The sequence below is a fragment of the Psammomys obesus genome, unplaced genomic scaffold (genome assembly GCF_907164565.1).
Source record: "Psammomys obesus unplaced genomic scaffold, mPsaObe1.curated_primary_1811, whole genome shotgun sequence".
NCBI classification, from domain to species: Eukaryota; Metazoa; Chordata; class Mammalia; order Rodentia; family Muridae; genus Psammomys; species Psammomys obesus.
The window spans coordinates 31,940,569-31,966,354 of record NW_026593286.1 but is presented as its reverse complement, the minus strand read 5'-3'; the positions used below and the strand labels follow the sequence as shown (position 1 = coordinate 31,966,354).

The 25,786-nt window shown below is 43.7% G+C and overlaps 1 protein-coding gene across 13 annotated transcripts in view; it reads left to right on the top strand.

Annotated features, from left to right (window-relative positions):
- The window catches only part of Spats2l (spermatogenesis associated serine rich 2 like), a 165,848-nt gene that overhangs the window by 64,040 nt on the left and 76,022 nt on the right, over positions 1-25,786 (top strand). For 10 of the 13 annotated variants that reach the window (XM_055616711.1, XM_055616709.1, XM_055616710.1 and 7 more), the window contains exon 3: positions 15,189-15,249. In XM_055616711.1, coding sequence (XP_055472686.1) covers positions 15,211-15,249 — 39 coding nt within the window. In that variant the 5' untranslated portion in view covers positions 15,189-15,210. Of the gene's footprint in view, positions 1-1,954; positions 2,074-3,229; positions 3,249-5,256; positions 5,619-15,188; positions 15,250-25,786 lie in introns of those variants that run through there. The other 3 variants (XM_055616704.1, XM_055616705.1, XM_055616703.1) reach the window with 3 other exon arrangements.

Sequence of the window (25,786 nt, the reverse complement as noted above, 5' to 3'; positions counted from 1 at the left end):
TTGAGTCACAAATCGTCTTCAGTGAGACCATAGGTTTTGAGACGTTTTTAGCTCCGCCCACGGGCAGCCTCTTTCCATGGCTGCCTCATATTTCCAGGTGCAAACAGCAGAAAGGAAGTGATTGCTGCTGGGGGTAGGCCTCCTGTGGATCAGCTGGCTGGGACTTTCTGTTTTCATCTGAAGCTCTCATAAAACATAGCAAAGTTGAGGTTGAGAATATTCCAGTGCATCATGGGAAGGTAAAGATTTTCCACGTAAGGACCTTGAAAGAGTTTCAGGGGGGTATATCTGCTACCTCTCCTGGGATCCTGGAGTTACAAGACACTCAAGAGTTCCTCATCTTCATGACCTGTGAGTAAGCAGGTGCCTTTCCAACATCTTCCTTGGATGGCCATCCACAGCACAGCCCCACACAACACATTCTGTGAGCATAGGGCAGCTATTCTTACCCTCGAAGTAGGAGGTAAGGGAAAGAGAGCATCAGAAATGGCAGGTCAAGGAAAGGCTGAGAAAGAATATAGGGATGGGTTCAGGGAGAGGGTGTGTCGCAGCGATTTCTCCTCGCTGAGGAGTGAAAAACGAACTTTGACCTACAAAGAAAACATTGTTCTTTCCATAGGAAATCTTTTTCTTACCTCCTTTTTCAACCAGAACATTTCGTTTGTGATCATAATGCTTGAGAATACTAAGATATCTCAGTTGTAAAGAAACTCCCAGATAATTGTTGGACAGTTACCTTTCTGTGCATTGTATCAAAGCGGTGACGTCAGACCAATGTAATGGCCACCAGCACAGAAGTAATTCTGAGATTTGATGCTAGCTTTGCTGAAGAGAGGTTCTGGGACCCGAATTTAACATGTAAGCCGTAGTCCCCATCAGTAAAGTAGGGTGAATAATCCCTACCCGGTGGAGCACTGTACGGACTTAGTAAAACAGAAATAATCACCCGGTGTGGTGCCTGAGGGAGGGTGGCTTCATTTGTTCATTGTTGTATCCCTAGCACAAAGAACAGCGTTGGGCACAGAGCACGTGCTTGGTTGGAGTTTCGTGAATGAATGAATGAATGATGAAAATGGCCAGTAACGATCCATACTGTGAGGGCATGACAGACGTGTCAGGCATGAGAGGTTTTCATAGAGAAATGATTGATTGTTGAGAGGTTTGGAGGGGGTCTGTCAGAGTCGAATTTATGTTTTCCCATTGTGTAGTATGGCTTCAAGATCTTCTAAAAGCCACTAATAGTGAGTCTACTGTATATCTTTGTAATCTTTCCTTGATTCCTACTCTGTGCTCAATGGTGAGTTTAAAATGCCTCCTTCTAACTGAGCTTGTATCATTGAAAGCTTGAAATGAAATTGGAACCAAGATTGGCTGGTAGTCATTGACAAACAGATGAAAACCTAGATTAATTCTCAGCCATTTCCCATCTCTAGTACTTCCTTGTGTTCATGAGAGAAGCATTTACTGAAGCACAAATGTCCTCTCAGTGGCTGAGTGTGGTAAATTACATAGTAGCTGTTGGTCAGCTCCCAATGCGTAAATCCAGGCACAAATAAAACCAAAATAAATCTTGATTGCGTCACATGTTGCTTTCCTGTATGTGGAACATACCTACATAGCTTTGGTTTGGGAGATCCATAAGACTAGATTAAAGCACACAACTTTTGTTAACTGGGAGAGCAAAAAGTCAAGGTGCACTGTATTGCAGTCACTAACTAAAAAAAAACAGGTTTCAGGTGAGTGTTTCATAATAACAGTGGAAATAACAAGTTGTGGATTCAGAGTTTTGTAACCAAAAATGAGGAGGAGTAAGGGAGAGCTGAGTCTCTGTGTGTGGCAAGAGAAAATGAAACAAGAGTGTTACTTGGGCGCAAGCATGTCACTGAAACCACGCTGCCTTCTGGCATGCTGCCTTTTTGTGTCATGTCCTTGCTCGCTGCCTGATAATCTTATCTCCCGGCTCAAGCCAACCTTAAAGCTGGGTTGCATTACAGTTAAGGAAACTGCCTCTGGTAGAGACGCGTGGGAGATCACCCATAAACAGTTATGAGCTGGCATCTGGACACCAAGCAGGTAGGCTTTCTTTCTGTCTTAGGCCCTGGCTCATTCACACTGACAAGCACTCTAACCCGAAGTGCCCTTTCCATTGTTCCTGGTACTGCCTCCAGGAAGCACCAAAGGGTACCTTCTCCCTAAAGCCCTCCCTAAAGCCAGCTAAATGAAAGCCATCTCTCCTCCGGCACCTAGAAATAGTCCTTTCAGAGCAATCCCTTTGAAATATTCAATATTTGGTTACATTTCAGTTTATTATGGTTATGACATCTGCACAGCATACATCCTTGTCCAAAAAGAAGTTGACGTCAGGGTCAGGCTTGTAGGGGGAGCGCGCTGGACTTGTTTCTCAACTGTTAATGAAATTCTTAGCATTAGTAAAAACTCACCCCTGACTGCTTGCCCCTGTAAGTCTGTCAAGAATGGGTACAAATGGAATCCAGACCGAAAGATGGATCTATTTCATCAAACACGTGACCGAAACCTAATGCATGTACCCCTCAGAATGGCTGTAAGGTAGGTTGGGTAACAAGCTGAAAATCTTCTGACAGAAAGTAATATATGGTCTTGTATTTAGTTGAGAGACCTGCTCAATATTTGATGTGCTGTACAAAAACCAGTCTGGATGCATTCAATCTTTAGAAAAATGGGCTGGGGAAGATTAAACTAGCTATTGCGGAGGCTCCCAGGGCGTCGAGAGCTTTCCTGGTGTGAGCCTAGCCACAGGGCAGGACCAAGCTCAGAACAAAGACGAGGATGTGGCTGTCTGCTTTTAGGTCCTCTAAGTGATGGGAATGAGTAAGACAGGCAGAGGGGAACTGTTTCTAAGACCCCAGAAGGGTGTGGAAGCATCCACAGCAGGTGGATTTGTACAGGTTTCACGTGGGCGTGTAAAGGCGATGTTAGTGGTTAAATGTGTTTGCATGGCAGGGGGAGGGGAACAGAAGTGACTTTTGTCCCTAACATTCCAAAGAATGGCTAAAGTTTAATCCTTCCTTTTTTTAGGCAGGAGCATAGGCCTAGGTGGGGAGGAACCAGAACTTTACTAGTGGTTTGTTATTTTGACTGCAAAGCTCTCTGCAGAGAAGAGAATGTCAAGTGGAGGATACTGAGGAAGCTGCCTGGAGACACAGTGAGGTCCAGGAAGGGAGACATGGGAGGCAGTGCTCCTCATGATCACATCTTGACTTGGAATGGTGAGGAGTTGTATCAGGTTGACAGTGTAGAGGCCATAGAGAGAGCCACTGTGGCGTGGCTGGCACCACGGTATTTTTTTTCCAAGACAGGGTTTCTCTGTAGCCCTGGCTGTCCTAGAGCGCACTTTATTGACCAGGCTGGCCTCAGGGACCCACCTGCTTCTGCCTCCTGTGTGCTGGGGTTAAAGGAGTGTGTCACTATGCCTGACCAGAGAGCCCAGGCTTAATTGTCAGAAACTGGGAAATAGTTAGAAAACTGAGCGCTTCAAAGAAAGAATAACAACATGAGACAACATGAAACAGTACTTCGTCTTTTCCTATGTCTTCTTATATACCTAGCTTATCAAATATGCTGGGCTCAACATCTAAGAGAAAGGTGAAAAGAATTTAAGCAGCAGGCTTTTTAAGAGGGATTCATTGAAACTACTTCTGTCTTATATATATATATGATCACTTCGTAAGTGTTTACTAATTTTCCCATTATACCATAACTCAGGTGACAGCTTTATTTTTATTACTGTTAGAAGCTGAAAGATGTTTTCCTAAGGTTATAAATATTGCCTCTTGCATTTTGAGCATATCAAAGTTATTAGCTGGGTTTTCTTAAGTGAGCTTCAGTGACACTCAGACCACATGCGTTCCTGTGTCCATCTTGATGCAGTGACTTGAAATCCAGACCGGTACTTACTTAGCCCACAGCCTTTATGTGGACTCTGCTCTTTCCGCGTGATAACTGTTTAGTGTCTAAAGACAGAGCCTCAGATAAGAGCTGGGTCACTAAGGATGTTGACATCTGGGAACCATGAAGCAAGTGTGCGCAACAGGTGTGTTGTGTGGACAGAGGGACTGCAGTAATGGACCTGCTCCTTTTTGTGCTGCGGTTTTTAAATGCTGGGGACATAGACATTCATAGCATGCTGCAGTCACCCTTGCCTTGGGCCACCACCTCCTCCTCTCCCGGGTTGCCCTAGCCCTGAATCAGGAGATAGCCTCGGCGGGAGGAAGGGAGGGTAGAGCCGCCCAAGGGAAGCTTGGGCTGTAAGGGCCAGCGCCATCACTGGCTCAGTATAGATCTTAGGTTTTCACCTCTAAAGGGAGGGTATAGTGAGCACACATACCACAGAATCTAGTTACCATTCTTTTGTAGTGTTTTTTAATTGTGCTTGCCGAGTGCCACACACTCTTGTAATCACTTTACAAATGTGAGCTCATTTCAGTTGCCCTAGCTCCCAGTGAGATGTCTACTATTATTGTCGTCTCCATTGTGCTAATGAGGAGATGGGCACCCAGGGTCATCAAGTAACCTGCTCACCTCCCAGATCAGCCAGAGGCAGAGCGGGAATCCAGTCTCGGTGAAGTGCTGTTACTTGTTTGTGTCATAGTATCTGTATAGCAGAAAAGAGGTGTGGCTCCTCTCTACAGTCACGGCTGCCTTTTGGGTAGGCTTTCTGGGCCCACTGCTTGTTCGTGGTTAACTCAGCAGGCTTTAATGCTAGGGGTCAAGTGAGGCCTGATCGAAAAGGCACCGAGTCCAAGGTTGCATAGTTCATTTTAGTTTTCTAACCGTAAATCAAACCAGCAAACAGGTAACATGAATAGAATGGACCCCTTTGTAGAGGAAAACAGGCCTGACAAGAAAGAAGCGTCCAGATGGTTACCTCAGCCCATGCTCCTTACACTAGCCTTTCTCTGGCAAAGACTGGCTAGCCTTCACCTTTTGATGAGAGTTGTCCTAGAACGCTGAGTTAGCTAACAGAAGTTTCCCTTTGAGGTCTAGAACCAGGCACAGGATTTAGAATTGCTTCCTTCTGGGTACAGTGCCAGAACTGTCAGCTCTTTGATTAATGAGCCAGTCAGTCCTGGTGTCACTGGGAGATGGGAAGCCCTTAGCAGACTGCCATTCCCAGAACTGACCTTTGGAATGATGACCGCCACTCCAGTCTGTCCTGCCTCCTGGCTTCTGCACAGTCAGTATAAAGGTTGCAGCTACAGCTTTCTGGATATGCTTCCCCCAGGGTAAGAAGAAGGAAGACCTGAGCGTTCTGTAGCATGGGCATGAAGACAGAGGCTCTGGGCAACTTTACAAAGAGGAAACCATACTCTTCCCCCTTCAGTAGGGAAGGCCCCTTCAGCCCTGGATGGCTGAGGTCACCAGTCCACTCCTGATTACTCAGCCACACCCAAGATCCTGCTACTACTCCAGTTCCTAGCTCCACCTGCCTCACTGTTGCAGTGACTTTCTGGTCATAGTAAACGAAAGTTAATAAAGGTGGCCCGTCGGGGAACAGAACTGTCCATTTGGCTGCCGAGGAAGCCAGTAGCTGGAACTGTGCCTGACAGCCCAAAGCTGAGCACCAAGAGACCTGACGAGTGAGTCAAGGCTGGTTGGTTGGGGCAGTTTAGGAGGAGCAACGGCCTGGTGGGTGGATGGGGGAAAAGGGGACAGGACCAAGAGGGACTACCTGTGACATTTCAAAGACATGGGAGAGGAACCTGAATTTCTCTGCTTCTTTGGGAAAGCCATTAGATATTTCGTAACATTCTAACTTCGTGAAGAAGGACTATTGCTCCTTGGCTAGACAAGAGATTTTGAAACTAAGATATTCTCTGAATAGCCAGAGTTTCCTGAACCAGGAATTTGTTGAGTGGTAACTGAGCCAGGCTCCCTGATTAGCTGAGTACCTATAGGTTTGTTCACCAAGTTTAGTTCGAAGTCGTCTTTACCAGCCCAGAATTCTGCTTCTTTAAGAGAGAGCCATCCTATTGTCTGGGATAGATACTATAAAACAGTTTTTTGTTTGTTTGTTTGTTTTAAAGCACCCATTCCTGCTGCCTCCAAGAGCAAACCTTGAGACAGAACTCTAGGTGGACCTTCCCATTGGCACAGACCAAATGTCACAGAACCTTGTTCCTTGCAGAACCTTAATCGTATCAGTCCCAAGTCCAGGGTCCTCTCCCACGTTAAAATCTAGTCCATTTCTGGGCTTCTGTGGACGCAAGTCTTTTTAATCACTAGTCTGTCAGCTCTTTGGAGAACAAGAGCTTTGGAACCAAAGTTCTGAGTGCAAATCTTAGCTTAGCTGCTTACCGGCTTGGTAGTGTATGTGTGTGCCTTGCCTCGCTGTACTGCTGTCTCATTTTCTATAAGATGAAGGTGACAGAAACACAAGCTCATCTAGCTCATCTGCTGTGAGGATAAAATGGATTAATAGCTGGAAATGCATAGAAAGTGGTCAGGAAAGTGCTGGATAGATGGTGAGCGTCCAGTCAGGGTTAGCTGAAGCCATTCCCAGCATTCCCCATGGGCTTGGTACACTGTTGGTATTAAACAAATCTCCAAAGAAGGTAAAGTAAAGCCTTGTCCTTTCAGAGGGATTCCCCTCCAGCTAGTTAGAGGTGGAGGGAGGGAAGGCATGCTGTTTCTCTTTTAGCATTCGAGGAAAGTTTTGAGGTGAGGGTTTTGGGTTCTGGTGAGTGGAGTTGTATAAAGCTCTTGTCTTGAGTCTTCTGGGATTTGGTGTTTGTCCTGTGGGCAGTAGGAAGGAAGGGAAATTGAATCCGTGTGATCTACATGAACGCAGCCCTGTGGTATACCTGGAGAAGGGAGCCAGGAGGTTATGAAGCCTTTCTCCGCTTCCCATAACACCGGCCTTTCTAGAGGCACCTTTGAGGATGAGCATGTTTTAAAGACTCAGGTTTACATCATTACATCTTTAAAGAAACAAGTGTAATTGAAGTCTTGAAGTAAGTGTCTACTTCCAGGTCGCCCACATCTCTATGGAAACACGTTTGTTTTTAAACCCAGCTATCCAAAGTGGGTCTTTATAGGACTAAGTGTCAGGTCACTTTTGGAGAGGAGCATTTATTTATATTCTCCAGCCATTCAGAGACCTGTGGAATAAAAAAATGTTTCAAATTAAATGAAAAAAAAAATGCCACAGATGAATGTTAATAGAAAGCAACACACACACACACACACACACACACTGTCTGTACCAACTGAGATCACCCCATTTATTTCCACTGTTTTCTGCTCTTTAGCCCCCCACTTTTACTCAGCCGGACAGGGGAGATGCTTTGGCACTTTATGCAAAAATGGTTTATCTTCATTCATAAGCATCTGCTGGTACTGTTAGCCAAAGGGGAGATTCAAAGTGGGGCCTGTCATGCAGTGTGCTTTGTGTCCACCTGCCATATCTCTGTCTGTGCACATGGGGCACTCGGGGGCACAGGACCCTGCCTCCTGCGTGAGCACCTATCTGTTGGTGAAGACATACTCTCAGAAAGGCCTGAAACTCGCGTCAGCACATCCTGCCCTAGATCCACTCAAGTGATATATATTCTAAGTGATTGGAGGCTTTTATCTGCCTCTGAAAGCAAGCCTTTTCAAATAAGTATTGACTGTTAATGACCTGTTTAAATAAAACATTCAATTTTCTTTCTTTCCCCCCACAAAGAATTTAGTAGGCAGAGGCATTTCTAAAGGAAAGGCTAACCCTGCTTTTCAAAAGAGGCTGAGCCAAAGCTTTTAAGTGTGAACATTTTTTTCTGACATTTGCCCTTAAAATGCTATTCAGTGAAGTTGTGCTAACAGTGTGTTGAGCACATTGAAGTGTCTCTGAATAAAAATGCAACCTTGAGATATTTTTTCCTCCAAATTAAACAAAAAAATGTCCAAGGAAGTACTGCCCTACAAAATTCATATTTCCTGTCACCACGCTGTCTCATTGTTTGTGTATCCTCATTCTTAACAGTTAAAGGGAATGTCCTCTGAGGGATAGGGCACTACACAAGACTTTAGAAGTATGAGGACTAAAAACACAATGCAAGAACCCATGAACTGTAAATCTGAGACCTCAATAATGAAAAGGGCCGATAAAGATAAAGAGAGCCCAGAACACCAGAAGGAAGGAAGTCCAGGCAGGCAGGAACCCTTCCTGGAAGTAAATGTAGGGAAACTCTTGTCTTTACCAAAAAAAAAAAAAAAAAAAAAAACAAAACAAAAATATTTCCCTCTTTAGTTGGCATACAGGCACCCTACTGTGCGTAGAAGACTGGACAGTGAGAATCTGGACTAGTTTAGGGGTGATCTATCTAGAGAAGTACCCACTACGTCAAACTCTGCAGCCACTCATCCCCCTTTTTAAGTTGAATGTTCAGCTTCCTGTCACTTCAGGAGTTCCCATCGACTACAGTTGCCCTTTCGGACTCGCAATGCCCAAGAGCTACCAAGGCCCATAAAGGTCATTGAATACATCCACCTTTTCTCCGCACTTGGAGACCTGAGACTTACATACCAGACCTACCCGGGGCCTTGTCAGGATGAAGGGCACCCTTTAAAAACAGGTGCAGCTCTCTCAGCTCCCCTGTCCAAGCTTAACGGCCGTGCTTCCTATCCACCCATGCTGCACATTGCTGCAGGATCATTGATGTCAAGAGGAGAATGGAAAAAGTCAGTCTGTGACCGTATACCTTCTTTCAAAGGTAGCAGCATGCCCTAAAGTAAGAAAATCTGCAAACGTCTCTTAAGGTTGTTCCCATTCTGGGAAACCTGGGAACATTGTTTTGGCTAAAAGTGGGACCCTCAAGACTGTCCGTACAGTTCAGTGTCCGCCAACTCTATGACAGTTGCTGTGGGCTAAGTCAGTGGGCCTGGGTTTCGGTCTTAATCCTGTGACTTCTTGTAGGATCTTGACTTATTAGTCTCTTTGTCCTCACTGGTCACAAGTATAGAATGGAATGAGTTATAGTTTCTCTTAACCTCGTAGTTAAGAGGGATGGCTGAAAAACGAACAAACCAACCAAACGACTTGTATCTAAAGCTAGAGGAGTGCCTGGCACACTGCAAGTTCTCTGTGAGTGTGCTAGTTGCTATTAACAATGCTAGCAGTGTGTAGGAAATAACAGCATTTGCACACCCAGACTTCTGGGGGATCCCGTCTATTGTGTGTTGTGTTGAGATTGAGGAAAGACTCTCTTTATGCTCCAAGGAGGGAGATTCTAGTCCGAGATTAGAGAGTGTGCTCAGACCTTGAGCCTGGTTGAAACTCCGATTGCCACGTTCCCCTCACCGTTCCAGCTCCTGAGTCACCATCCTGGTACACAACAGGCTATTTGCATTTCCAACCAGTCCTCAGCGGTGCTGAGGCTGCACCTCTGGGACCCACACTTCAAGAACCACTGCTGTGGCACAGCAGTTGGCAGTAGAAATATCATGTATGCCCACAGACATGATTTTGAATTCTGTAGTAGACACGTTAGGAAAAATAAATAAAAGAAATGGATGAAAAATGGATAATACACTTCACCTCATCTATTCAATACCGTCTGTTTCAATGTACCGTCAACATGCATCTCAACATACTGTCTCATCTGAATGAGACAGTTTACACACTTTTTCTGTTAAATCACAGAATCCCGGAACTATTTTATACGTCCAGCACATTCCAAGCCAGACTGGCTGTTACAGGAGCGTGACCTGGATAGCAGTTATTTGTCACAATTCCAGTTCCACTGGGCCTCACAGACTTCTCTTCTCCAAATGCCTCAATCGAAGAGCTTTTGGTTATTAGAGCAGAAGGGCCCCTGCCCTGTACCAGTATGAAGTAAGGACATTTAACGCTCACTCCCTGCAGCTTATGACGATAACTTACAAGGCTACTAATAACCCCAGACTTTGGCTGAATGTCACAATCTTACAAATCATGGGAAGTTGCTCATAAGTGCCTCAGTAGAAATTGGTAAGATCATTTTCTGAAGTTTCTGTCCTGGCCTTCCTCAAGTTTTCCAAGTCCAACTCGGGCAGAGTGATGTCACGCCTGAGAACAGGAAACTGAAGCTGAGCACCGCCCTGGGTTACAGAGAAACAAAAGTGAAACCTTGTCAGCGCCTCCACAGAGAACCAGGAAAATGCTGAGCAGTCAGGCAGTCAGTGTGCATCTCAGGCCACTCCTGGATGTTTTCCTGTCTCCATGACTGCGGGAGAAACACAAATATTTGAACTTGGAGTCGGTGATTGATCACATTGACATACACATTAAAGTTCATTGTATCACGTCATTTAGAAATGCCGAGGCAAACATATTCGCCAGAATTCCTACTGTAAGGGTTTCTTTCTCATAAAAACGTTTACTTTTGTTTGGAAGCTAGTGGGTGTTCAGAATGGCGTTAGTGCGTACTAAGTGAGGCCATCGCTCAGCGAGTACTTCACTTTGATAGAACTTCATGCCGAAGTGCTCAGTGTTAGCCATATTTATGTTTTATTAATTTTGCTCTGGAGGAGTGTAAAGATGATATATTAAAATGGTAAAGTCTTTCCTTTGTGATTGATGTCTTTGCCTAATAAGTTCTTTTTACAACTTCTTGATCTTTATTTTTGTCTAGGGTACATAGTAAAACGTATGATATCTAAACATATTACTGCCATCCGAGTGATAATTTTAAGAAAAAAAAAAAACAAAAACCTTAAAACATTAAGCTTTTGAAATGCTATGTGAATATCTGTGTTTACATTCTTAGGCCTCTTACCTTTGTGCTGACTGATAAACTGGCCGGGAACATAGACAAGAGTCCAGTTGGACACGTGTTAGAACATTGATATTGAGGAAGCATCATTAGGCAAATGTGTTGTGCCATCATCCTGAGGTACACTCACACAAGTCTAGATTGGGTGGCCGCTTTCACACATGTGCTGTGTGTCTTAGGCCAACCTCCGTGCAGCCTGCCATTGACCAACATGCTGTATGTAGAACATGCTTACAGTTAGGCCCCAGTAATTGGCCTGTTCAAGAATAGTCTCAAGTGCTACTAAGAATTCGAAACCAGGTTGTTGTTGTTTTTCCTCCAGGAAGTCAGAGCTCTCCCTGCCTTGTAGACTTGAAGCTCTTGTGATCAACAGTGTTAAGGGATAAGCAGTGTGTCATAGCGAGCCGTAATACACTGTCAGGTGTGATAACCGAGCAGGGATTGGAGAAACTGGGAAGGCCTTTTGTCTCTAAACACTCCCCAGAGGGCCTGATGAATGCCAGCTCTGGAGGCTTCTGTCTGCGGCTTGTGGGGCTGCAGTTTCATACGGTGGGATCCTGGGCTTGTCTTATGGGGGGGGGGTAAAACTGTGATTCTCGGAGGACACATCCCTTCATTATGTAGAGTGAGATGAAGTGTGGCTGGCTAGCCAGATGGAGTTCGTAGCAGGAAACAGACTCTCAGAAGCCGAGGGCCACAGTACAGTCTAGCCCTCACAGGGGACAGGAGTGGGTCAACTCTCGTAGGTCCAGGAGGCATTGTGGAGGCCAGGTGTGCTCCTGAACACCCAAGCAGGACCAGCACCAACAGGGAGGCGGGGGTGCAAATGCTCACGAATGCCTGAGAGCTGCCATCTCCCTCGCCTGCCAACAATGTCCCCAGCACCTGCCCTGATCAGTAGGACCCAACTTCATCTAGCACCTTGACTCTTAATTTTTAAAGGCAAACTAAATTTTTGATCTGTTTAACTTGAAGCCCTTCAGTTAGTTCTCACAGTGGGAGCTACGGGCAATTTCCCAGCCTTCTAGTGTACACCAGCCAGCAGAAAGATGTGGTTTGGAAAGGACACTAGAATCTACCCAGAAAGAAGAGCCTGTAGGGACAGTCCTTCACAGCGTCTCTCTGTCTCTGTCTCTGTCTCTCTCTCTGTCTCTCTCTGTCTCTCTCTCTCTCTGTGTGTGTGTGTGTGTGTGTGTGTGTGTGTAGATCAGCTCCTACAATGATTCCTATCTTCACATCTGAGAAACCCACATAGCCCCAATCTACATTTGTAGCCAGCATTGCCTTTCATGGAAAAAAGAATAATGTTGTGATTAATCTTACTGGCATCAGTACTTAAGAAGAGCCTTTGTTGAATTACACTGTGAGGTCAGTGAGCACAAAAATTGCCAAGAAAGTAGGGGTGTCTGTCTATGAGTGTGTGTGTGTGTGTGTATGTGTGTGTGTGTGTGTGTGTGTGTATCTTTATCTTGTAAACATAGCTTATCATCAGTGATGCCACTTTGTCAGAACTTAGAAACATCTGCTCACTGGGATCTTTTCCTGATTCTTCTGTGGATTATAACTCTTCAGCTTTAGAAAGTGCTGCATATCAAATCTAGACTTTAAAGCCCAAATGCAAGAACAAAACAAACCTCTTCCATCAGGTTTCACGCATCTGTAATAGAAATATTAGATGAATCCAGAAAAATCCAGCTGGTGTAGCTATGGCTCACAGGCTTCTGCTATCAAATGACACCAAAACAAGTGTCACTGTTCACTTCCTGTGTAGCTCCATATGTATACATCCTAACATCCCTCCCATGTATACACAGTCAAACATGGCGGGGAAAAAAGCGATATAATCAACAGATGTTTAGGTAATGCCAGACTTCCATCTGAATAAGACAACTGAACAGAACTTTTCCGAGTGCCATCCCTGTGGATGTATTGCAGGCATAGTGTTGACAAAGGTTTCACTTTCTGTGGCTGTAATCAGAAAAGCCCTGCACAGCTTCCCCATTCATTGGCAGAGAAAACCAGAGAATAATCTTTTCCTAGAGCCATTCAAGGGCAGGAGTAAGTCAGAACAAAATGGAGGTATGATTTGCCAGCTAGTACATTGGCTTTCTCCCTTGTGCCAACTTTGGGGACTTAGCATTTGCCAAGTGAAAGAGGTGAGAGGATTTTCAGTTGTGGCTGTCTGTGCAGCACATTGCAGAGGCCCGCCTCCCTGGGAAGGACTGTGCAGGGCCTCTGGCTAGTATGCCCAAATGCACATGTCAGTTGGCAGCACTGTTTGGAAAGTTCTAAAAATAAAATACGATTGTTTCCAGTATTTGATAATCTGTCTAAACAGGTTCCTATTTGGAAATAATTGAAATGATAATAGGTTCTACATTTGGATATTGTCAAGCTTTCATCCAAAGACTGGCAAAGGTAGTAGATCAAAATTTATATTTTACTTAGGACCTAGGTTTAAAAGAAAAATGGAAGAAATCAAAACAGGACAGGAACTCCACAAGGAGAGCAACAGAACCAAAAAATCTGAGCACAGGGGTCTTTCCTGAGACTGCTATTCCAACCAAGGACTATGCATGGAGATAACCTAAGACCCCTGCACAGATGTAGCCCATGGCAGTTCAGTATCCAAGTGGGTTCCATTGTAATAGGAACAGGGACTGTCTCTGACATGAACTGATTGGCCTGCTCTTTAATTACCTCCCCCTGAGAGGGAAGCAGCATTACCAGGCCACAGAAGAAGACAACTCAGCCACTCCTGATGAGACCTAATTGACTAGGATCAGAAGGAAGGAAAAGAAGTCCTCCCCTATCAGTGGACTTGGGGAGGGGCATGCATGCAGAGGGTAGAGGAAGGGAGGGATTGGGACGGGAGGAGAGAGGGAACCACGGGGGGGGGGAGGGGGGGGGATACAAAGTGAATAAAGTTAAAAAAAACATTTCTGCAAGCAGTGTCATACATGTATCTTCTCTGGAGGTGGGAGAATACTTTATGTCAAAAATCAGAAAGAACTCAAGAAAGTGTTTCCATGAGTCTTGATTGACAGGAATTGGTCAGCAGGCAAATAGGTGGTGTGTATTCAGAGAATGACTAGCTGCTAGCTTCTGGGCCAATCCATCAGGCATTTAAGTCACTTACGTATCTCAAAAAGATCGAAGCTCTTAAGACTTAAGATACATTTCAATAATAATGGTCAAAGATTTTTGGTCAGAGAGGAGAAAGAAAACTACAGCATCTTGATGTACACAGATCTCAGAACGGGGCTCCTCCACACACAGCAAAGGTGCAGACCTGGAGTTTGGGGTAGGATGATGGCCAGCAGTGTTTGGGGTCCCCTGAGACTGGAGTTGGGGCTCTCAGGATCTTCAGAAGGTGTCTCAGAAGTTGTTGTTGGTGTATTGCTAAGTGTGCCAATGGAGAGCAAGCCAGAGAAATGGCAACAGTAGCTGGAGGGGTCAGGAAAGCCCTTTCTCAGCAAAGGAGAAACTTCAGCTAAGTGAAGTTGACAGAAAAGAAATGGCTGAGCTAAGGTGAGAACATCCCAGAGAGAAGGAAAAGAAAGAATGGAGTTTCCTATGTGTACAGTTATGGCCATTTTTCTTGGCTCATTCTTTAGTACTCCCCACACGTACTCAAAACACCTAACGCGTGTGAAATAACCTAAGGGGGCTGACGGTAACCTTGGGACAAGAACTTGGTACAATTTCAGTTTTGGGCTACGACCCCTTCTTTTCTTTTTCATAGTTAGAAGAAACTCAGTTTGGGTTCATTCCCATCTGTCTGTGTCACTTTGCATGGATACAAACATTTACACTCTCCGGCAGAGCTATCATAGGATGCTTTTAGAATACACCTAAGTAAGATGCTTAACTCGAAAGTATTTCTGCATTCTAAACTAGGATTTAGGGTATCAGGACTGAATGAAATCATTTTCCATGTCAGAAAGGAGCGTGTCTTAGTTACGTTTTATGGCTGCGCGAAGATGCCATGACCAAGACAACTAACAGAAGAAAGTTTGTTAGGAGCCTACAGTTTCAGAGGGTGAGATGATGACTGTCATGGTGGAGAGCATGGCAGCAAGCAGGCAGGCGTGGTGCTAGAGCAGAAGCCAAGAGCTTCTGTCTGATCACAAGCTGGAGGGGAAGTGGAGGGGGGGAGAGAGACAGAGAGACAGAGAGACAGACAGCAAACTGGGAATGCCATAACTTTTGAAACCTCAAAAGGGATATAATTCCTTCAACAAAGGCCACACCTCCTAATCTTTCCTAAACAGCTCCACCAACTGGGGAGCAATCATTCAAATACATGAGCATGTGGGGGCCATTCTCATTCAAACCACAGCAGAACATAAAAAAAGACACTCTGGGGAATCATCTTTGAACCATTAACCATTTATTTTATCCCTTTATTTATAGGGCTTATACCCCTAGGAGGAAGATGGCCGAACTCAACACTCATGTGAATGTCAAGGAGAAGGTAAGGTCTTGCTATATGTTGGCTTTCAGAAGCTGCAAACTAGATAACATAATTGCTGCTGGTAAAAACTTGATTATAATGGAAGAATAGAAAGATGATCTGCAGAGATACACAGAAAGTTTGTTACATTTTTATATTATTTATCAGAAAGTTGCATCTATGGAGTATGTGATATGCACAATATATTTATTTTCTCATTTTGACCATAATCTCTATGATGTAGAGACAGAAACCCAGCAATGGTGTGAGCCGTGTGGTTTACTTTACATGGCAGGTAGGCCGCATCTAAGAGCTTGAGTGTGAGACTAACTCTGCGACCATCCTGTGGTCCATTCAGATGGCCTTTTAAGTATCTTTCGACCCTGAGAGCTCATGACACTGACCCTCCCCGACCTTTGTCATTTGTTATAAACTGATCACCACTGTCAGCCCTTACCAGTCTGGAAAACTTACTTGACTTTGGGTTACCATTCTCTCGCCATCTTTGTATTAATACATTGTACTATTGGTTCCTAACGGCCTTGAATCATAGCCCACTGAGATAAGTCTACCTAACCTACTTCTTAGCAACAGAGACTAGGGGGTGTCATGCCTGGAGAGGAACCTCTGTCAACCTCTACTCGGGTCTCCTTCCCCAGAGGTATTCCATTGGACTTAAGTGTGGGTATTTGTCGCTCATCTCTTTGTATCCCTAACATACTAAAAATATAGAATGAATGCTAAGAGGATATTTGTTGAGTCCTTGCAGCTTTCTCCTCTAGTGGATACCAGCGCTACAATATAGTGATATAGTGAACATAGAGATGAGGCATCTGCTCATTTAGGGTAGAGAAGCCAAAAATACATACAACAACAGATACACGAATACAATCATTTCGGACCACGATAATGGCTTTGAGAAAGACACATCAGGTGTGCCTTGGTGGGGAAGGAGGTAGAAAGGTGACTACTTTGGATGACGATGTCCCAAGTCCTAAGGTCCCAAGATCTTCTCTTGAGAGAAGGTCATCAGATAAAGTTGATGGGCTTGAAACAACTGCATAAAGGTCCGAGGGCAGAGAGCCCTTTAGAGAGAGAGAGAGAGAGCAAAAGCGCTTAAAATGCCCTGAGTCAGGTGTGTTTAAAATACAGATAGGCAGTGTGGGCCTGAGGGTAATGGGCAGAGGAAATGGAAACTAAGGGCACCACCTCACCTGGGCCATGAACTTTGAGGGGACCAGAGGTGGAATCGGGGGTTCCATGTACTTGGATGGAATCCTTTTTGTCTTAGAATATAAAGGTACATTTTATCATCACTCACATCTAGGAGAAATAAACATCAGGCGTGAAATACGGAAAAACCCACAGTAGCAAGAAGGACCCGTGACTCGTGCCGCTAGGAACCATATGTGTTTTCATATCAAATTGCACGTGTTACAAACGTCCCAATGTGTTGCTTGCTCATCATTATTTCAAAACAACTGTCATTGTAGACCCTGCCGCTACCCTGTGTTATCTGAGGTGTTGGTTCAGAGGTGCCTGGGTTACTGTAGCGTGCAATATTTGTATCGGTATTTGACCTTTATTTCGATAGGAGCTCTTTTCTTCGTAATCGTCCATTTTGTGTGTTGTGAGTTTTAACACATTGTCCTGAGGACCTCAGGCTTTACCAGAGTGCTGAAGGTATTGCATGGCAGCAGGTTTCGGCCCCGTTAGAGCCATGTGGGGCTCCCTTCCACAGGCAAAAGCCAGCTGTTGGGAAGACATGAGTAAATAGGAGCCTGGATTGGTAGATGTTTTCAGAGCTTGCCTGGCTGCCTTTGAGACTGATAACACGCTTATGTATCAATAACATTCTCGTTGATGAGGATACTGAGGCTTGAGGTCACCCTTGACTTGGTCAAAGTCAGACTTAGCTGTGTCTGGCTCTGAAGCCCACTCCCCTTTCTTCTGTTCCCCAGGGTTCCCACCAGAGACCAGAAAAACACAAGTGCTACCAAGTCTCCAACTTTCACATACAGTTGCTTTGGAGTTTTGTGTACTTAGTTGGTGTAAAACTTTTATCCACTATAGCTATATATTATTTTAATATTAAACTATTTTAGCTTATTGATCTTTGAATGAACAACAGCGGAAAGCTGTGTATCCTTGATAACATGCCTTCCTAGTCTCCATTTATTTAAATGAGAATGTGTGTTCCCCAGTTTGAAAAGCCGGGGTGGCTCCCTAGTACTGACCAAAGACTGGCCCATTTTCAGCCATCCGTTGATGGATGAATCCAACAGTGTCCATGTCAAGCTACAGAATGGTAAAGCACTCTACGGAATCAGATCTATAGCAAATGATTCTGCACAGCTGGTGGACTGCCCACCACGGGAGGCCGAACAGACAGCATTAGACTGTCTTATTTAGAACGGGAGGAAACAGGCTGGTGTGTCTGGGCGCCCACCATGGAGGCTCACCGTGAAGGTGCCCTGCTTTGCCTCAGGCACCAGCACACTGACTGTCAGGGGCTGTGGGATTGTGAGTGTCTTGCTACTGCACTTGAGGAACTCATCAAAACGTTGGCAGTATTTTGGGAAAGGGTGAATATTTAAGTTGTAAATATTGTGACTCTGTGTGACGATGGAAGTGCAGCCGCTCTAACTCATTACTGAATTCCACCCTCCCATGTCAGAAGTTAATAGACTTCTGAACTCCATCAGATAAGCCGGAGTAAACAACGGAAATTCTGATCACATGTCATTTTACTCTGATTTATTTTAGTATACTTATTTCTTTTGGTTATTAGCTTTTGTGGCCTTTTATGATTAGTTTGTTTCTCAATCTGTCACACAAAGCAGTGACATTTCCGTTCTGAAAAATTAAGAATAACAACAACTGTTAGGCCTAAAGTTATAAGCTTTTGTAGATTAGCAGATCTCTAGTGCTTTTCATACAATATCTAGTCAACAACTGTGGAAAATTAAAAAAAAAAAAAAAAGAAAGTCTTGTAATGGGGGGAAAAGTGTTCTATTAGGAGCTGGCTGGGGAGACAGCTCAGTCAGTGCAGGGATAAGCCTGAGTAGCTGAGGGAGAACCTGGCACCCACCTAAAAGGCGGGTTTGGTGGCAGGAGCTTGTCACAGCACTGGGAAGGAAAACACCAGTAAATCCCTAGGTTTGCCAGCCAGTCTCACCAAATCAGTGAGCTCCAGGACCACTGAGGGACCCTCCTCACAAAACAAGATAGGTAGTTCCCAAGAAATGACGACACTCAGGGCTGGCCACTGGCCTGTGCCCACGCATGCACACACGTACACACATACGCTCTTACACAGAACTAAACCAATAAGTAAACAGGGAAATGCACAGTCTTTTCTGTTTTAAAGCAAGGTCTGACAATGAGTTCTTGTCCTGTCCCCAGTGAACCGATGGAGTGCACTGAACAGAAGTGAGTACTTTGAAGAGATAGCTTTTGTCTTCCTGTAATTTTTTTAGTCTAGAAGAGAAGCTAATAATGTTTAATGTTCAGGACAAATTAAACTTGTAATAGTTGTGACATTTTATTCCAAAATAACTTTGTATTGTTGGAGTATAATTATAAGGACCTAAAATAGAAGTCCAGTGTCCTTAGTATGGCATACATCTTCATGACCAGACCTGTTTTCTCCCTTACTTCTGTCTCCCACGGTCTCTCCATATGTGCCCTTCAGCCCAGCCACCAAGCCATTGTAAAGGCAAGTTCCTGTATGGTATCTCTTCCTCTAGGACCTGAGAGCCTCACTCCCCTTCCATTCAGGAACTGTTTTAGACATTTCTTTCTCTCTTCCTGCCCTGCCTGGGTTATGTACGTCTCCATTGGGACTCTGCATCTTTCATCACAGCTCACTTGCATGTGATTGTAGGCCTTCGTTTTCTGTCTCCCTGTGGTAAGACAAGGGTGTGGGTCTTACATTTTTGGATATGACCCATAGTTGACCCCTCAGAGTTCGGCAAATGAATGGATGACAGATGAATGAACACATGTATTTGAGTAGTTAAGTTCTTCAGAGACTCATGGAATCCCATTTATGAAATTTCACCAAACCTTAAGGCTTCTTGAAAAATGGTATGTAGGTTAATGGAAATGTCATCTCATTTTGGTACTCGCTGCTCTTAAAGCAAGTTTTAAGTGACTTCTAGAAACGGGAGTGTAGCTGGGTTGCTTGGGTTGACTATATGTGCTTCTGAGGGGAAGAATCCTCTTTAGATAAAGGATGTTAAGTAAGCACAGTGGTCCCCAGCAAGTTCTGGTGACAAACGAGGCTGCTAGTGAGCAGCTGCTCACACAGTGGGCCCTCAAAACAAATTTGATTGAAGATAGACAGCAGAAGAAAATATTTGGGCCACATAAATTGGGAATACCTTATTGTTCACAGGGTTTTTTTTTAATCATTTTTTTCTTGTTAAAGATTTGTATTTTTTTGTTTTTAATTACATGTAGGTGTGTGTGTCTGTGTGTGTGGGAGTGTGCACATGAATGCATAAATTACTTTTCTTTAAAACAAAGTTCAACACTAGAAACTCCATAGATAAATTAGTTGATAGTGGCTATTGAATTATTCCTTGTTTAAAACACTTAGGTATCAAGTGAAGTTGGTTTACAGAGCTTTAAAATAAAGGATAATAAGTGGTATAGGAAAAATAGAATTTTTGTCAGATTATTTTTCACGTATTATTATCAGTCAGATTCAATTTAGTAAGAAAACTTGTTGGTGAACAGAAAGGGGAAATCCTTGCCCATAAAATAGAGTCAGTGTGCTCCTAGTGACCAGGTGAGGTGTGATAAGTCATTCCAGTGATGAATGACTCCTGAGCTGTGGGGACCCCATGCCCTTGGGAATGACCTCTATAAGGAAGGCTGTCAGAAAGCATGCTTACAGAAGGCAGGGACTGTCAGCTCGCCCTAACTAGCTGAGCAACCTGAAACAAAGCCTTTCATTCTCTGGACTTCAGCTTACTGGTCAGCAAATGAGGCACGGTTTTATATCATCTCACTAAGTCAGGATGGACGCGTGACTGGCTGTAGAGGACTGTGTGAGGTCCCAGGTCCAACCCCCAGTATGACGTCATCAAGCACAGGAGGAAAGGTGGAAATGCCTTATAAGCGCTTAATGCTATAAACTTAAAGGATTCAGGTGTGTGTGCGTGGGGCTGGGGGGATTATCATGTTTATTTTACAAATAAAAATGGGAAAATTACCTCTAATTAAACTTTCTCTCAGGGTTTAGAATGAAAAATTCACGTAGAGGCAAGAATGGAAAAGGGGAGAAAAGTCTAAATGAGAACACATGAAAAGTGGACTTGACTTTCAGACTTGGATAGCTATTGCTGAGCTGCACACAATGTAATTGAGACAAGACAGCCTGATGACATGGGAACGGGGTCTGGCTCAGTCTGTAACATCATTGCTAAGACGCCATTTGTTGTGAATAGCTTTTAGAGCTGTTCAAGTTATTGAGGCAAATTAGATTGTAAACAATAACCACATAGAGGCATTAAAATAAAAGGAGACAAGAGTCTCTTGTCCACACTGCCTGCGAGGAAGTATCATCGCCATTGTCTGCAGGTCGCTGAGGTAAAGTGTGTTCATACCTGTGCCCAAGTTTCCAGCCACAACAATTGGATGCCTACTTCATTATCTCATAATAAGCATGCCTCACTTTATTTTTTTTTCCTGTACCTCTTGGTCTGTATTTTACAAAGTACTTCAGGGTTTTTATTTGGGTTGGAGTGTAGTCAGAAAAAAAACAAACGGTTGATTAAAGAGATTTTAGCAGATCAGAGAATGAAATTGTGCAGTGTCACACATCTTTAAAATATTAACCCATTTCATAGGCTTTGGGATGGGTTTTAATGACATATAGTTGTTAAAAGCAAAGAAACACACATGTAAGCTTCAGGGGGAAAACCTTAGTTTTATCAAGAGTTTTTTTCACAAGAGTTTAATTTAGCCCACCCCTTGGATTCACATAGCAAGAACAGCAGCTGCATAGTTTTCAGATTTCACTGTGGGACCCGTTCTTGTCATCATTTTCTCATAGGAAAAGGGTCATTAAATTTCCCTTTCAAAGGAAGGAGAAACACTGACAATAGTTATTGCCTAATGCTTATGTACAGAACTGCCGTTATTGTTGCTTGGCAACTAGAAGAGATTTGACAAGGAGTCTACAGGAACTGAATGAATAAATGGAAATGTCAGCATCAGTTTCAGGGGATAAGAAGAAATTTACTATTGCGGGATTAGCATCACATTGCTTTTTCCAAGCTGCCTGACCAGAATACACAAGGGTTCTTCTGTTTCTCCTGCCCCCTTCTTCCTCTAGCCTTTCATCGTAATCCCTTTGTACTATGACTGAGGGATGGATAGGAGACAGATGTTTACTGCTAAAGAATATAAGAGCTTGTCAAAAATGAAATCATTTGGCAGCAGGAAATAGTAACCGCAGTTAGCAATCCCTTGGAATTTATAGGGACTTCTCCCATATTCTAGTTATTTCCTACCGTGTACCTTCATATTAAATTATCCAGTTTTATAGGTAAAAGATTGCCAAGGCTGCAACAATGATTTCCTCTCTTGTGACCTTGCACACAGACAGTCCGTTGAGATAGGTTTGATGGGCAGACAGATCGGTAGATCTAGCCCTTAACAGTCTATTACTAAAACCACTTTTTCTTGGTAAGCCATTTCTCCAACAACTTGATCACAATCTCCTTATCAACAATATGAAATTTTTAACAGTGTACTCAATACCTTATGTAACAGTAACAGTACAGATTTTAGCACACTCCCCGTATCAGTTAATCAACATTCAGTTTAGTAATTTAGGCAAGATTTTATAATAGTAATTGTAAGTGACTATGAGTAAAGACAATTCATAGGAAAGCAGGAGGTACAGGGTAGTGCTTTGAAATGGAAAATGTGACAGAACAGGCAGATGCAGCTAGGGACAGCCTTCACATGCCATGCCATGACATCTTTGGAAGGAGAGAGAAAAAGAAAAATCCGGCAGAAAAAGTCTCCAGCTTGTAATGCCATGGTAAGGAGGTTTCATCAGGCTGAAGGAGGTGGTTGAATACCAAAGCTGCACATTTTTAAGGCCCAGGATTCCCTTCCCTTTGCAAGCTGGGCCATGCTACCACTAGTGTGAGGGTCTTCTGGACTCTTAGAGTAAGCAATCATTTAGTAACCTTTTCCCCTCACTCTGTTTCTAACCACATTTAAAGGAAAAAGAAATCCAGTTCCTTCCACTGAAAATTTCAGTCCTTTGCTACCTTATGTCAGCTCTCTTGGCTTTGCTGACTTTCCCTGCCAGGTGAGTTAATTCATCACCCGTAGGGCCACCAAAACTCTAACTCCATAATAGACAGCTCTGTGGTCTCAGGCATCGTATAGGACAAAGGCCGGGCGCTGGACCACAAGGTGAGTGCTGCCTAAGTCTCCAAAGGAGCTCCTCTGCTGGAAGGGAGTACACAAACGTCCATTTCCTGGAAAATGCAAGAATTTCATAAAGCCATCTAAAGTTCCTTTGTGCCCAACTGGCCCACATTTCTCATGCCTCTACCTTTTGGACTCTTCAGAACTCTGCTTCTCAATCTCTGAAGATAATTATAGGTAAAAGTTGTTGAAATGATGACTGATGATCAATTATATAACAAGTTTATTTTTTTTTTTAAATTGTAAAACCCCCAACATGATATTTTCCCTCTTGTAAACATATCATAGGGTGTTAACGACCAGCGCGATGTCTGGATTTAGCTGCATGGCATAAATACAACTTTACCTTCGTCGCTCCCTGTTGCCTGCAAACCACCATGCAGCCCTCTACTTTTATGAGTTTGATTGTTTTAATACTTCATGTAAGTGGAGCTGGGCAGCATCTGTCCTGTGACTGGCTCATTAGCACTCACAGTTGTCATGTGCATATTTCAGCACTTTCCTTTTTACTAAGGCTACATGATGTCTCACTTTGAGTAAATCCTCTGTGTGTATTACCCATCCACTAATGGAAAGTTGTTAGTGTTTTCTTTACTTACAGCTCAAGTGTACCTTGATTTATTGGACAGAAGGCTGAATGTGCAAAACAGTTTTAACTTTTATTTATTAATTTATTTATTTTACTTTTTTTGACTAGTCTTGAGAGGAAAACCAAACAGGAAATTGTAGGAGAACCAAGATTGGGTCACTTAAGTAATCATTTGACTGATATTTAAAACAGTGTGCCTTTTATAAATTGGTCCTCCCTGGTAAATAAGAGAGAAAGTATATTCCTGGTTTCCATGGAGTTTTTATGGTCTGTTTCCTCCACACCACAGTGAAGAAATATCCAAAGCTAATATACTTTAGAGATTAAGTTAACTATCTTATGCCAGTATTGACCAAAGGGTAATTACCTTTTTTATTCTAGCATTGATTAAAGGGTTATAAGTGACTTGTACCCTTTTTATAGTACTTTTTATCTGAGAAGTTCTGTGCATGAGTCACACACACACACACACACACACAACCTACATTAAGAGTGCAAATAATTACCGTTTTTCCCCAAGCAGAGACTTTAAGGTACAAAAAGACAGAGAGAGAGAGAGAGAGAGAGAGAGAGAGAGAGAAGAGAACTTACTGAATATTCTTTTAAAAACAAGATAAATTAAGATTCTTGCTTTTCTACTGCAGTTAAGGTATCCAAATCAAAATAGCCTATGAATATAGGATTGGTTTTTTTTCCTACAGTAATAAATCCAAATATGGACTTCATCAGGGATACTAACCAGAAAGAATATTTACCTGAGCCCTGATGCTGTGTAGATGTGACCAGCTGGATGAAAGTGGACTTCTAGTGAACTGAGGGGCTCACCTGCTCTAAAATTATCTGCAATCTAGCTGGGATTGCAGATAGTGATCAAACATAGTGATAAAAAAATAAAAATTAAAAACTCAGGCATACACTGAATACAAGCTACTGAAATGTTTGTTCCCCTATTGCATTGTCTCAATGTAAATTAGAGGGACTGTTGCCATTAGCAACCATCACACACACACATATATATATATATGTGTGTGTGTGTGTGTGTGTGTGTATGTATGTATATATATATGTATGTATATGTATATGGTCCCATGCTTTTGCTGTCCATACCTTTCAGGCAATGTACATAGTGTAGTAAGAATCACATTTCATCCAAACGAGGTCGTTCTGCCTCTTACATTGTAGTTGAGGTGGCTTCATGGAGCACTGGGCTGCCCTGTGCTCTATCCTAAGTCTATCCTAAGGTCACCATGCTGTGAGGAAAACCAGTCCAGCACATTGAGACCCCATGGAACGGTCTTCGTGTTATATGAAGAGAACACTCTGCCTAGCTAGCGGTCTCTCTGCCCCCTGAGTGACCCACAGTGAACTCATTCAGGCCAACTCCTCCCAAGTCCAGCTCCGCAGAGACAGGGGAAGCACCAGATCAGTTGTTCTCAGCGGACGCACAGCAGCAGGTAACTGTAATACCCTCTTCAAGAGAGGGCTCACCTGAGCTGGACGCAGAGCTAGATTAGCAGACAGCTTGCCTGATGTGTATGGAGCCTGGGGTCTGTCCCCACAACCACATAAAGCGGCCGTGGTGATACACAGCTCTGATCTGTGCCTTTGGGAGGTGGAGGCAGGGAGGTCAGAAACTCAGTCAGCCTCCAAGACATAGTGAGTTTGAGGCTGTTTGAGATTCTGTCAAAGAGATAGAGGGAGAATGCACAGCCCTCCTGAACAGTTGTACTTTACAAAAGCCGTATTGCTGTAATGATGATAGTGTAAGTAACAGAGGGGTATGGAAGGTCTGTGGTATACTCGAAACCATTTGAGAAGTGAGCAGCTGTACCCAGGAAAAGCTGTCTCCTCTGCCACTGTCCTTTTTTCCTGCTCCCTCTCCCGTACTAAAATAAAAAGGTTGAAAATGTTCTGTTGTCTGAGAAAACCAGAGAAGCACTGAGGACTGAAATTGGTTGAAGGGGGGAGTGGGGGAGGGGAGGAGATGGGGTGTTCCAGGAGGAACAAGGCAGAGCACAGTGTGCCCAGAGAAGAGAGGGCCAGGCTCCTTGGAGCATCGGATGTTAAAAGGGATGGAATTTCGGAGACAAAGGCATGGGGCCAAAGTTGATTGTAGCTTCCAGGATTTCTCAAATGCATGGTTCTCAGTTCTGGATGCTCATCAGAACCATGGTGGAAACTTTGATGCCAAGCCATTCATCATCCAAATTGCTTCCCCCTTTTCACTCCTTCTGTTTATACAGAAACCAGCTGCTTCTTCACAAATAACCTGAGTACTTCTCTCCACTGCTCACATTGGTCCATTTTCTTGCCCAGTATACTATGCTAAAATCCTGAGTGGCATTCACTTGATCCCTTGAGCTCATACACAAAAGACAGAATGACCTTAAATGTGCAAATATCATACTCCTTCCTGAGTAAACCTTCAGTGGCTTTGCCTTAGAATCAGGCTCAAAGTTACCAGACACAGAACTTGGGCCATCTTGGCCCCGTGCCTTTGTCTCTGACTCT